The following is a 13,877-nucleotide window of genomic DNA, read 5'->3' as shown; positions in this document are numbered from 1 at the left end:
TGGGTGAGGTTGTGGAACAAAGTGAACTGGTGGCATGGCCAAGTGAATCCCAGTAAGCTCTTACACAGAGCAACCTTTTCCATAGCACTGGATAGCAATGATCATGAGTCAGTGTCAAATGACCCCTCTTCAGTTCATGAGAACTGATCGATGGCAACCAATCAGTTGTTCAGTCATTTCCTTTGTTCCAGAGAATTGAAGAGACTATTTTCATTTTCAGGAGGTCTGGGGTGACAACATTTTTTATTCCTGAGAGATTGCAGTATCTGTCAGCTCATAAATAAATCAATGGACTCAAGCCATTGTGGCTCAAGTGGTTGATTGTTCCTTTCACTTAAAGTGCATTGCAAAAGTGGAAACTGGCCCAAAGCCAGCAGATATAAAGAAACAAATGGTTGCATATTAGCATTAACTGCACAAACAGAGTTCCAATGTGTATCATTTGCTGGTGTAAAGAAAGTGACTAGCGGGAAAACTCATCTTTGAAGAGCGGTCCTCATCTGCAGTACAATGATGTCACTTACTCAATACATTCTTCCTTAATATGACTTTCAAAGAGTTTCGAGATTTATTTCCCCTATATCTTCCACCCTCCTCTCCTTTTATGGAGGCCAATACTGATGGCAGATATACGATCACGCTCTCAAACCTTTATTACCTTTCAGATTGATGCCTTTCAGCGCGACAGGAAGGAAAGGGACACTTACTTGAACCCTGGCGCCATGTTGGCACAGCTCCCGGTCCGGAGCCAGATGCAGTATGGGTCGCGGGAGGACAGACAACTCCTAGAAAATGACAAGGCAAGAGACGGTTAAATCCCTGTATGATATTGCTCCTTGGCGTGGAGGCAATGGGCGCCCGACTGTGTCTACGTTGACAAAGTGACACGCCACACACACACTTGAGGCAAGGACACTGCTGCGGTCTAGTGGAGCGCGGTCTGTTAGGGCTATTCCCCATCTGGTGTCTGCAGAGCGAGACTGGCCTGCGTGTGAACACAGAGAGGTGAATGTGTCTGACAGTGTGTTTTAGCTCATTCTCCAAAATGACAAGTATGCCTGTGAAAGACCTCATAAAGGACAGGTGTGTGCATCTGTTTCTAAATATTTGTGTGTGTGTCATGACCGGCAGCCTGGAGGAGTGAAGCCAGTTATCTTAGTGACAGGTGCCCCTCAGTCTCTCTCCCCCAGCCGTAGAGACACGCTGACAGCCAGGACCACGAGGACTGAGGGGGTGCTCCGAGGGGGGAATATGGGAGAGGGGAGGGGGGGACTGTCATACACTCGCCTAGGGAAGGAGGAAGAGAGGGGGTTGTCTTCTTTGGATTTCTCACTTGTCAATCAGTGCTCTATGTTTTCATGAAACCCTGCCTCCCTCACGTCCCACTAGTAGGAGGTTATGCACACGGCCTCTCAAAAGGTGTTGTGGGCTGACCCAGACTGTGTTTGTACGCATGCACATGCGAGTGTGTGTCCGACTATGAAGGAGGCAGTGAGTTTTTTTGTTGTTGGTGTTTGAATGTTGATCAATTCCAATGGCAGGATCAGTCAACTATACTGATATTCTTGATGTGGTATTCTGTGCTAATGATATCCTGAAACATTTCCAACATTTACGGGCTGTTAAAATATTGATTCCAGTGGCAATTAAGCACCCATTTTTAATGTTTTGGTTGTTTGCCAGAATATACAAACAGGCTCTTTTAGAAGCTGTGCCAAATACATTTGGACAATTTGGTAATTTCCTCATGGCTTCCCTGTTCTCTCTTGCTCAATTATCTGACAAATGACTAGAACAAATATAAATATTTGTTGATACTGAAATCACTTGACCACAATTTGACATTTAAAGAGCTTGGTATACAGAGACTAAGTATTTGTTATAACTCATTAGAGTAAACAATTTTGAGCAGTGCAAAAGCACAAAAAAAATGCCAGGCCCCATTTTTTCTAGGTCACGTAGTCAGGGAAAACTCGGCCCTAACAATACTATATCCTCCCATTTGTATTTTCACACAATCGTTTCCGACCTTGTTGTAACTCACTTTTTACAGGCGCCGTGCTCAGTGCAGCGGCTGAGTGGTACTCTGATGACACAGCTGGTGAAGGCCACGAACAAGGCATGATGGTCCTTATCCAGCTCCATTCCCAGAATCCTCCGGTCCTCCTGCCCCTGAACGTTACACCTGTGGGAAAACATGGTCACGTGAGAACACTTAAAGCACAACCATACTAACGGATTAGAGTTAGACCATAGACATGGGAAACACAGTACAATGAATCAGTCACAGATAGAAATGGGAGCCCCATTTAAAGCCTATCTCTGTAAGAAATATTCATTTAGGAAGTTGATATACCATTTCAACCCCTAATATAGTGTGGAAAATAAAATGACTCTGCCTGTGAACTACCACAGTAAAGATTTGGACCATTTGGTGGAAGAAATAGCATTATAATGTAGGTTACAGCTTTAAAGCAGGTACAGACATTCATTTGGAGATTTCCCAGTCTGATATTACAGTACTGTCACAATGGGATGCTTATACAGCAGTCAGGTTTTCATGCCATAACCAACTTTTGCTTTTACTACGCCTGCGTAGTTATGACCTATTCAAAAGTGGTTACACGCTTAATTAAGCAGGGTTATAGACTGACTTATAGAGGTTCTGTGCTCACATTGAGGGGTTATACACATCTATGTCCTCCAGGAGCTGGGAGCCAAAGGAGGCGTTAGGATGAGTGCTGGACAACACCTTCAGGACCCTGCCATCCTCCGAGCCCAGGAACACCACTGTGCGGTCTTTAGACGGCCCGGCAGAGGTGTCCACCGCAATCTGAGTCAGCTTGTACCTGGAGATGTGAAAAACACAGTTAGCGCTGATTGTACATCCGGAACTGGTAACTCGTCAGCCATAATGGGTCAGTCATTCAGAACAACTGAACCGCCATGACTGGCATTGAGACACAGGTCAACATAGGGTTATAAATGAAGAATTTTTCATCCCTTAAAAAAATATTTTTGCTCAGCCTTTTTTGTGCTTTTCCTGATTTTAACCAGTGTGATTTTGTAATTTTCTGTGCACCAAAAGATGGAGTGGAGAGTACACTCAAATTGGGAAAACAGAAGCGCTAGAGTGCAGCTGCTCTGAACATTCACTTCTGCTTTAGGCTACTTTCTGGGTGAGATTTGGCACTTTCCCGAATGGCTTGTGTTGGTTCCCTAGCAGCATAGCAGCTGTCAAGGAAGGTTTTGTAAATGAACCATGATTGTCTCCAGAATGTACATGTTCTTATCTTTGTGTGTTTACACATGCATATCTAACGCCAGTCATCTCAACTGGCTGCTGAAGACTGGAGCATAACCCCTGCATGTCATTTTCAGTTTAATAATAACCACTATGCTATAAAATGTTATTTCTTCGGGTTCATGAATGCAACACACTCGATGAGAACATCCTATGATTTAAACCCCATTTTAATCGCCAATATTTCCATGACTTCGGGATATTTCACTAGGAGGTTTCGTCTCAGGATGTTTCGAGCAGTGTGAAATAACATGTTCCCTGTGGCCCCCCTGGCTTCTGTTGTCATTTACCAGAGTATCACATCAGCTTCCTGTGGTGAGAAGCAGCAGGCCGGGCACCCAGGGGGTACGGCAGGCTGACTCAAACACCTCATATCACCTCTGCACCCGCCAGTAAATGTCAAGCTTTGTGGATGAAGCCAGAGAAGCAGTAGCTAGGCTGAGGCAATTTCTGGGTTTAGTTTCTGAGACAACACCTTCAGTTGCCTGGTTTGAGTAAAGTGTCATTCATTGAGTCATTTGACTTACTGTACATGGTTGCACAAAAACTTTGCTGTCATTTTTCATACTGCTGAAATGTCAGATTTGTATAACATTGTATATTATATTGCACTATTGTATATTTGTCTATGGTGCCGTTTGTCCACACAAAGATAAATAGTTATATTGTATGGTACAGTACCTGCTGGTGGTGCGGGTGAAGCAGGGCCGGTCGTTGACGGAGGGCACCGCCTCGTCCATCAGAGGGTAAGACTTGATGAAGGTCAGCGTGTCGTCGGGGAAGGTGGTGGACGACTTGTAGGCAGAGGCCGGGCCGTCACCGGCACAGGAACCAGGCCTGAAGTAGAAAATAGAAATTTGAGAAATTACATTTGGCAACTCTTATTCAAACAAAACATGGATATGGATTGTGCTAGCCTAACTGGTCCCAGATCTGTTGGGTGCTGTATGGCCAACTCATATGGTCGTTGTCATATGTAGGCTAGTGTTTCCCCCCTTTAGAAGTCAGTCTCATACCTAGGCTTGGGCACCTGTTCCTCTGGTACTGGGGTCCAGGCTGAGTCACTGGTCTTCTGCTCCTTAAACTTCCCATTAAAGGCCTTCTCTATGTCGTCCATGTAGAATGCACACACTGCTGAGCCAGGGATACTGACGAGGGAGACAGACGCAAAGAGCGTGTTCAATAAAGAGCCTTGTGGGATTGAGTTATTGAAAAGGTTTGTTGAAACATGGTTGGCTGGTCAAACAAGGCAAACATTTTTTTTATCCGATTTCTATCTGGTGAGTGTATAATTCCAAATCAATATCAAGAAGTTTGAGGTAAAACTAAAATGTTCCTGTGCAGTAAGGCAGTCCAGTGTGTGAGTGGAATATCCAGTTTTTCTAGTTTTAGTGATGTTGCTTATTCTTGCAGTGTAATATCCATTTCAGACAGAAGATGTGGTATATTACCAGTAAAACTGTATAAGGCAATGTTTATATGACCCCCTTTCATACCGATCAGTGGTTAACTGGCAAATTAGGAGAGGTGGGGGATGTAGTTAAACCATTGGGGTAGGACTGGGTTATACTGTATATTGAATTCATTTAAATGTATATTTTAGCGCGACGTTCCAAATGCCTCTAGGTTTTTAGTTTATTTTTTACTAGCGTTCTGTCTTTTGGTCTCGCCTCCTTCGCTCCTTAGGTGCTGTGCGCACAGTGCAACTTCCCACTCGCACATAGATGCCAAGCCCCTCCCCCTGCCGCTCACAACAACAAAAGACGAAGGATAACTTCTTCCTCTCTGGCAACAAGCAGTTTAAGCTCGCTATTTGTATTTGAGGTTTGGTCCAACAGAATCGGTCATATGGACACCGAAACGCTTACAAACATTATTTTACTGTAATAGACAAGAACTTAAACTTTCTAGCAATAACCCCTTTTTTTTAACTCCCAAAATGTAAAACGGATAAGACCCTACTAAAACGAGAGTATCAATGAACTTGATTGGGGACAATGTATGCTCAGTTTCTATCGTGTGCGACATTGCGGTACCCCGCACAGCTAGCAGCATTTTAGAGACAGAATGTCATGCGCTAGCTTTCAAGTCTGTGTTTTATAAATGTGCAATGACCATAAAAATACACATTTATATAAGGAATTGGAACCTCTCATTCTGAGAAATAAGCATCTTATCTAGGTAGGCCACTTGATTTCAATATCTAAACAAAGTAAACAGTTCAAACAGTTGGACAGGAGGGTGTATTCATAACAGTTCAACTGTTCTACCTCGTTAGCAAGCAAATGCAAGTTGGCTTGACTTCAAATATAAAGAGGAACTGGCTACTTACTAGCACGTGGGCTTGTGCTTGAGAGATTGTTCATGAGACCTGTGTTAAGACCTGTGTTAATTTTCTATAATGCCTGTTACAAGAAGTTGGTCATTATTGGTGGATGTGCACTGTGCATGGTTCTGGTACATTTTTTAACAAAAAGGGCATTTTCATAGACAGACTTGAAAGTCAGATCAGTGATTATTGCAAAAAAAAGCAGGTTAAACTATTTTGATAAAATAATGTAATTTATTACTGGGTCATATGGTTGTGGAAGGCTTATATTTAGCCTAGGTATACTTTTACGAGCCCTGAATTCATTAGATTATTCCTGACTGTTTGAAATGCGGTGTATTTACCTTTAATTGTGCAACAAAGCTTATTTAGAGAAAATCTGGATATATATCATGAGTCGCCCGTAAGTTTGATATAAATCGATATATGATTTTTAGGCCATATCGCCCAGCCCTCTATAGGGGCTGTTTGCATTTCAAATTAGGGAGGTGTTGAACAATGGAAATGTTAATGACTTTACTTGCAAAAAAGCAGAGAACTATTCACACAGACCTAATAGGTGTATTTTGGTTACAGGGCCTGTGAAAATGCAGGAATCATAACTAGGTCTTTAGGTGGGATTACATTTTCCATGTTTTTTACCCCCTACCCCTTTCAGATGTACAAAAAATCAGGTAAAATAAAGCAGTCACGGTAAAATCGTAGGAATTTTGTCTGTCTATGAAAGGGTATAAGAAATGTATGGATATTGGCTTTGATGGAATAGTGCCCAGTCATTCACCACTACTTTCTTGGCCACTAGGCTAACCTGTTAGCTTGTGTAGTAAACACTCCCACCACCGCGGGGCGCTGGTTGATCTGTAGCACGTTGGTGAGCGACTGTAGCGCGTCGAAGTAAAAGAACGAGTCACCGGGCACCGAGCAGTTGAGCCGCGCCTTCAGGAAGGAGGTCCAGTAGCGCTCCAGCACCCGAGGAGAGCCGCCGTTGTCGTTCTTACACACCCGCGCCACACGAGAGAACACCACCTTGGAGAAGAACCAGAAAATTATACAATATAATAGAATAGTGCTTTATTATCCTTAGCACTCTTCTCCCGACCCCTTGAGACAACAAACATGACTTAATAGGCTTGAAGCAGCACAGGATCAGCCAGAGTGCTGGCTGTCTGGGGTTAATAAGTGCCTTGCTCAAGGACACAACGGTAGTAGTGTGTACTGGAGATTCTGTCACCAGCTGCCCTCCGGTTGTCATCTCATTTTCAACTTCTCGATGCTTCACCATAGGATTTCAATCCGCAACCCTCTGGATGCACTTACGCCTATCTAACCTCCAGACTAACCCCCACAAATGGACGTTATTTCCCATTCGTAATAGCTCAGTGGTTCCGGGACATAAGGAGCAGACCTGTCATTATAGCTCATATCCTATGTCCAACCATAATGGTGCCTTCATCTTTTCAGAATAAATCTATCACCCATCTCAACTAGTCATGATACATCTGATACGAGTACATAAAACATCTGTTGTTTAATCCTTTTTTTCTTCATGATTTTTTTCAGTTTTGAAGAGAACAAACAGACCACCAGGAATTCAGCTAAAACTTTGATTAATTTAGGAAATTTGTTCCCAACTATTCTCACAAATAAAAAAAAAAGTGACATGTGACTGTGTCTCAATGTAATCAAGGTATGAAATGACTTATTTTTCAATATAATCTCTTTTTGGGCTTAGTTGTGGTCAATTTGCAGTGTAAAAATTATTAGAATTATGTTCTGGGCCTCCAACCATCCGCTCCGACAAAAATCGGCCCCAGGCTGAATCTAGTTGCCTACCGCTGTCATACATCAATCTTATATAAGTGACACCCTCTTACCTTGCCCAGGGTGGTGTACTCCACTGCAATCTCACTGAGGAAAAAGTAGACATAATTCCCATACTCGATCGCATGGTGGAAATGGGGCTCTGGGGAGGCAAGGAGACACACACAAGAGAGGAAAAGTGAGAGTTGAGATTGAATTAAAGTCATTATGGTGAGTCATACTTTTCTGGGGTGTATCAGAGATGGAGTCACTGCTGTTCAGGCATTTGTTCCAACCCAGTACTAACACCTGATCCAACTAATTAAGGACTTGATGACGCAGTCATTGGTTGAACCGGGTGTCTGGGCTGAAAGAGCTACACATCGCCAACCAGGACACTGATCGACACAAAAGTCATGTGACCAACCTCGGAGCCACTTGGAGTCGTACTTGACGGTCCGCAGGACGGGGCTGTCATCGCCAAGACTACGGTAGATGACAGCGTCGCTGGCCAGGAAGTCGGTCATGGTGGCAGAGTAGAAATCACCGCCTGAAAAATAAAGTAAGTAGAGAAAATATAGTAATTAATAAGTACGATAGTATAGTAGTAATACATAAAGTCATAATAAAATACTAGAATTCATATGGATAAGCTTTATATAAAAAAAAACATTTTCATAAATAATGCTATAAGAATGCTCAACTGATTAAGCTAATATTTACTATAAGCTATGTATAGACTTTTATGACTCATCGATTTAGCCATAAGACTAGGCTTCCGTCTAGACCTGCCTAAAAGGTCTTACATTCAGTCTTTGGACAACATTTTATTTGCTAATGGACTGCGGACAAAACAATTTCATTTCAAATTCTACATTTACAAATTTAGCCTCTCACCAGCAAAGAGGCCGAGGTTGGATTGGCCCGACTCAAAGGGACAGCGCGCCTGACCCACCACCTCTTCGCCAACCTGCTCCAGGGTGGTCATCTGTGGGAAAGAGAGGAGACTGTTAGTTCTCTGTCACCATTATGGCTCTGGGCATGGACTGAAACCAGCACTGCACGAACCCCGTAACTCCTTTACCTCCACTGCAACATTAGCTGAATTGCTAACACAGCCATTGCTATTGCTAGCACGGCTGTGGACGTTTAGCCCCTTGCTGGCGCTCATAAATTACCTGGCTGCCTCTCCAGTCCCTCTTGGGACGGTCTCCTATTTGTGGCTAAGCAGGAGTTGGACTCCCTGCTCCCACACACACACACACACACACACACACACACACACACACACACACTAGGAAAAACAAAACAACATCTGTCTGGTTGGCTTCACCTCACTCTGCCTTCAATGAGCTCCAATTACGTAGTTTCTAATGTTAAATGACAAGTCCTCTTTCTTGCCTTTTCAACATAACTTCACACTATTGCATGTATGCAAATTGAATTGGTAATTGTATTGAATGCGAAAAACAGACAAATGTGTAATGTCATCTCGACTTTTATTCAATTGTGAGTCATGAGCGAACAAACCGACTGCTCGGGAAGCAATTATACCTTCTCAATGCAAGAGGCTTGAACACACAAAGGCTTAGCACTCGAGAGGGGGTGAATGAAGAGCCAAACTGTGGCATTGTGATAATGACTAGCTCGTTGTCTCTGCATGCCCGCCAATCAGCAATCACAGCTTTATAATTGGAGTGACATTAACAAACGTCAATCATTGCTCTCTTGAACCGAAAGGTTTGATGAAAGAAATTAACAGCACACATCAACGCCTAAACCCACACACACATGTACCTTGTAGTTACGGCAGGTGGGGTTGAAGGCATTAGTGCCGCAAGCAAATAGGGTCTCGTCGTTTCGCGGTACCAGCACTTTGACATAGTTGTAGCATTCATCCTGGAAAAACACAAAGGCTCATTCAGTATCACTGGGAACTCATGTACTATAAATACATTTGGAATAAGAACAGGCTGCCATAATGAAATAGCGCTGATGCATTACTCGGCCTCACAAGAGAATTATGGTGCCTTTGAAACCATCCAATTATGTTATAGGGTGCACTTACATTTTTTTATTTAACCTTTATTTATCTAGGCAAGTCAGTTAAGAACAAATGAGTATCTACAATGACGGCCTACCCCGGCCAAACCCTAACCCGGACGACGCTGGGCCAATTGTGCGCAGTCCTATGGGAATCCCAATTGAGGCCTGTTGTGATACAGCCTGGAATCAAACCAGGGTATGTAGTGACGCCTCTAACGCTGAGATGCAGTGGCTTAGACCGCTGCGCCAATCGGGAGCCCCCCACTTATGCTGCTAGAGAGAGTCAACTCTACCACTGAAGAACGCCAAGCGGTAGCTAGTGTGTTCTCTCCTGACCTTAACGTAGACACACATAGAACATGGTGGAGATAGATACTCACGCTGTTTCTACCCCTCACGGTACACTTGGCCACATCCTTGGACCTCCATGTCAGCTTCTGCAATACATGAAAGGGGGGGAAACAAAATATGACACCACACCATGCTCTAGACCAGGGGTGCAGAACTCATTTTGCCCCTGGTGGCCGCATTCGTTCTTCAATAAGGTCCGGAGGGCCGCGTTGAAAATTGGTTGTAATTCCTCACCGTCAATTTGCAAAACAAAATCATTTTTCCCATAGCTTTCATTTTGGTGATTATTAGCGAGCTGGACACAGTCAAGAAACTGTATGAATGTAAGTGCATTATCATTTATACACAGTTTCCATTTGGTTTTAGTCATTTTAAAGTATTGTGAATTCGCCGGATTCGAACCCCAAATGCCGGATTTGGCCCACGGGCCGTATATTTGACACCCCTGCTCTAGAGAAAGCACCACCACACCCCACACAGAGTTACATGAAAGAGCCTGATGCAATCGCAGAGTGCGTTCGTGTGGCCATAACCAGTCAGAGGCCTCTCTGTGACCTTTGGGTCTGCCTGCTGAGAGCTTCGCTTGACTTCGCTACCCCATCCGGAACAGTTGTTTCTGGGAAGCTGATATGAAAAGGGGCTTCCGTGTAGAACTACTGGACCTCTGCCATATTGGGGTTACGCTCGAGGGTCCTCCAGGGTGGGGAGCAGCCAAGCTAAGGGCCATTGTTTGCAGGCTAGTCCATTAGTGAGGAAAACTCAGAAGAGGCCAGGCTACGGTACTTCTAAAAACAAATATAATTCACATTGCAAATAAATGATGGGTACTTTGGTGTTTAGAAGAGAAAAAAATGGATCAAAAGTGTGCAGTAATAAACCACATGGTCATGTTAGTTCCTGCTTGTATTATGTTGTATTCCATCTTGCATAGCCATGTGAGGTTTGATCGAATGTTTGATTATGTAACTTACCAGCTGAGGGACGAAGTCGTCACCAGCTGTGGTAAGGTTTACTGCAAAAACATGGTCCCTGTGGGGTAAAGATTAAGATTTAGTGTCATGGTGTTCTGTGCACAGTCTCATAAATAAAAGCAAACTAAGGGTTGGTTTGCCGGATTCTGCATTGAAAAACCTTCAGTGTCTGGGAAACAGACCCTAGTTTGGTCAGTCTGGTAGTGATGTTTTATTGGTTGTGATTGTTAACATGTGGACCAGAACGAAGGCAGTGAATTGGCTGACTGACCTGGCAGCGATGTAGAGCATGTGGTTGATCCTCAGCATCCTCTGGAAGTCCAGGCCTAGTCTGAATGTGTCGTTGTCTGACACCAGCCCCTGGAACCCTGGGTACAGGTAGGAGTCTACAAAAAGAGAGAGACGTTGAAGATAAGAGTAATCTGAATTATCACATACATTTCAAGATTTTTTCCAATTCACGACCCCAACTCCTGGACAGCACTGCTCTACGGGAATGACTACTGTCTGAAGTTGTCATTTATAATTGGTAATCCTGCTTGGTCCTGACAGGCCTCATTTTGGTGTTTAAATCTTTAATTACGTAGTATTTGTTGTATTTTCAGTTGCTAGTGGCAATAAATGGATACAGTGTAGGTTTGCAGTCGCTAAACTAAAAAAGTCACTCTGGTCAGACACGCTCCCATTCTAGTCATGTCCTGTTCTTCTTGTGAACTGTACCAAGGTTCAGGAGGCCTGGCTTGTTTCTTAAAGGTCAGACTAGGGGGAAGTTAATGAACAGAAACCTCTGCTGGTCCCTGCGTCCAGTCCTGGGTCTTGTTCATTAAGGCACGCAAGAGAAAACGTGAGGGTTTCTTATATTGTCTGTTTTCTTCCGTTTGGTGCCCAATGTACACAACCCTGCTGAAGGGTAAATAGAGGTTTGATAGAGGCATAGTTTATTTGGCTTGGGATGAGTGAGCTAAGATAAAAAGTGTCTGCTATTGTATTTCTGGGTGTAAGCAATTTGCATAATGGCAATTATTAAAGCATATACTGTAGCTGTACGATTAAACTCAATTCATCTGCCGAAAGGCTTTGTTTGGACAATACAACAGCAAATCTGATGACGAGGCAAAAGTGTTCATTAAATGATAAGACTGTTGGCATTTCGTCGATGGCAAAGACGGTGTCAGCTCGCAACCTGCAGAGTGAGGAGCCGAATACGCTCCAACACTAAACAAAATGCCCTTGAGAAGTCCACTCTCACAGTTAGTCTAGGTTGGTCTGATGGTGTCGTTTCCACTGTTCGATATGTCAGGAGATATATCTGCAATGGATCTGTTTCAAGGTGTTACCTACTACATTCAACAAAAATGAGATGATATCAGTCTGAAATGTTCAGCATTTTACCTCGACTTTGATTTGTGCATACCGGTAACACACTGTAAACTCCCTCTCCTTCTTTGTCCCTCGCTCTTTCCGAGATTCCAAGCTGTTGACCTAGTAAACCAACTCCCATTTAATGCCACGGGGTGCCAATGCCTCAGTGACTCTTTCTCCTTCGCCACTCTTTATCCTCCTTTCTCACACCAATAATGTGTAGAACCTGTCCGGCTCATTAACTATCATGTAAACCATACCTCCTGTAGCCCATAGACCCACATATAGTTGAGTATTTTGGGAAAACAATGCCCAACACCCACTCAAAAATCAATGATGGCCATTTTGAGAGTACATCTCTGTTCATAATCTTATCTTGTGTTTAATTTGCACAAGACCATTCATCCACACTCATCTCCTGTGCAGGCCAACTCTACAGACTGAATTCCTGACTTTGGTCCATCAATGTATTAACAAGGTAGCAATAGGGCCCTGAGCCAGCCTTAGGCAACGCAAATAGGGTAATCTGTTTCCTTGCGTGCTGCTGGAGACAAATACCACAGCAGTCTTCCTCCCTTAACTCAGTGGTAGATCTATATGTCACATCATATTAGTGCACTCTAACTACCAGTCTCGTGCTACTAAATGAATATATATTATATAACTGAGGAAAAATATGCAACATGGCACTACTTGGCCTTTTAAATCATTTTAAGCCAATCAGGGGGTTGGTGGGACTACTCACGCTCCCATCGGACAACGTTGATTGGCTCCAGGTCTTTGGGGAAGGGCGTGGCTGTGGCTGAGGTGGACAGTAGACAGGAAGTGAGTGTGAGGGCTGCCAGCAGGAGGCGCCACCTCGTCCGTTCCGGGGGGACCATCTTCAATGAGGAGAAAGGGGGTGGGTGGGTAGCAGCAAGGGGGGCTTCAGCAAGTCATGGTGTGTGGCTCAGATCCACGGGAGCCCTGTCTGTGGAGGGAAAGATGGAAGGAGAAGAGAGGAATTCAGTTCAGTCAAATGAAAAGTGGTCAGAATACAAACACATGTTGTTTGACTCAACATGATGAAAACCCATTTCATATATCATACAGCAGATATGTAAATGTTCTGTCAAATCTGTAATTGCTCAACTTAGGACATTTTCTCAATTGGCTAGTGGTTTTCACAAATTCCTCGACTTGATTTAATGAACACATTGAAGAATCGATGTCTATTAATTGAATGATACAATTTCAGGACAAAAAATGCATTTCTAGCTTGCATTATCTAAGCAAAAAGCTACCATTATGATTCATCATAGACTAATGGCATTTAAAAGTAACACAGGAGCTCAGATCTGGGAGCAAAACAAAATGGATTCATCATTACAATTTGGAAAGTGATGCACAAAAATAAATCTCACAGGACAATTGATTCATGTGATTGTGTCTATGTTCTGGTCTATCAACTCATGACACCGGCAGCAGTCCAGAACTCGTCAAACTAAACTAAATATTAACACTAATAAGTAAAAAAAATATCCAAGGTCAGACTGACACCAGGCTGTTTTGGTCAGAAATATTAACGATCGACTTCAGGCTGTCTGCTTTCGTCAAAACAATATCAATGAGGAACGAACAGTTGGGGCTGGAATCCAGATGGTCTTAACGGTTGCTAATGTCAACATCTGCCTCTTAGAGTGCTAACATACTAAGCCACACAACCAGAGTGATG

The 13,877-nt window shown here is 43.4% G+C and overlaps 1 protein-coding gene across 7 annotated transcripts in view; it reads right to left on the bottom strand.

Annotated features, from left to right (window-relative positions):
* Positions 1-13,877, bottom strand: part of LOC115175871 (semaphorin-6D) — a 130,776-nt gene that overhangs the window by 19,069 nt on the left and 97,830 nt on the right. For all 7 annotated transcript variants that reach the window (XM_029735465.1, XM_029735458.1, XM_029735460.1 and 4 more), the window contains 14 exons: positions 12,909-13,133; positions 11,073-11,187; positions 10,802-10,859; positions 9,860-9,916; positions 9,231-9,332; positions 8,331-8,421; positions 7,861-7,983; positions 7,508-7,596; positions 6,442-6,659; positions 4,321-4,452; positions 3,986-4,141; positions 2,676-2,849; positions 2,045-2,185; positions 708-785 (listed from right to left, as the gene is read on the bottom strand). In XM_029735465.1, the coding sequence (XP_029591325.1) occupies positions 708-785; positions 2,045-2,185; positions 2,676-2,849; positions 3,986-4,141; positions 4,321-4,452; positions 6,442-6,659; positions 7,508-7,596; positions 7,861-7,983; positions 8,331-8,421; positions 9,231-9,332; positions 9,860-9,916; positions 10,802-10,859; positions 11,073-11,187; positions 12,909-13,044 (1,670 nt within the window). In that variant the 5' untranslated portion in view covers positions 13,045-13,133. The remainder of the gene's footprint in view (positions 1-707; positions 786-2,044; positions 2,186-2,675; positions 2,850-3,985; positions 4,142-4,320; positions 4,453-6,441; positions 6,660-7,507; positions 7,597-7,860; positions 7,984-8,330; positions 8,422-9,230; positions 9,333-9,859; positions 9,917-10,801; positions 10,860-11,072; positions 11,188-12,908; positions 13,134-13,877) is intronic.

The sequence above is a fragment of the Salmo trutta genome, chromosome 36 (assembly GCF_901001165.1).
Source record: "Salmo trutta chromosome 36, fSalTru1.1, whole genome shotgun sequence".
NCBI lineage: Eukaryota > Metazoa > Chordata > Actinopteri > Salmoniformes > Salmonidae > Salmo > Salmo trutta.
The sequence above is the reverse complement of the archived record's forward strand: the minus strand, read 5'-3'. Positions and strand labels throughout refer to the sequence as shown.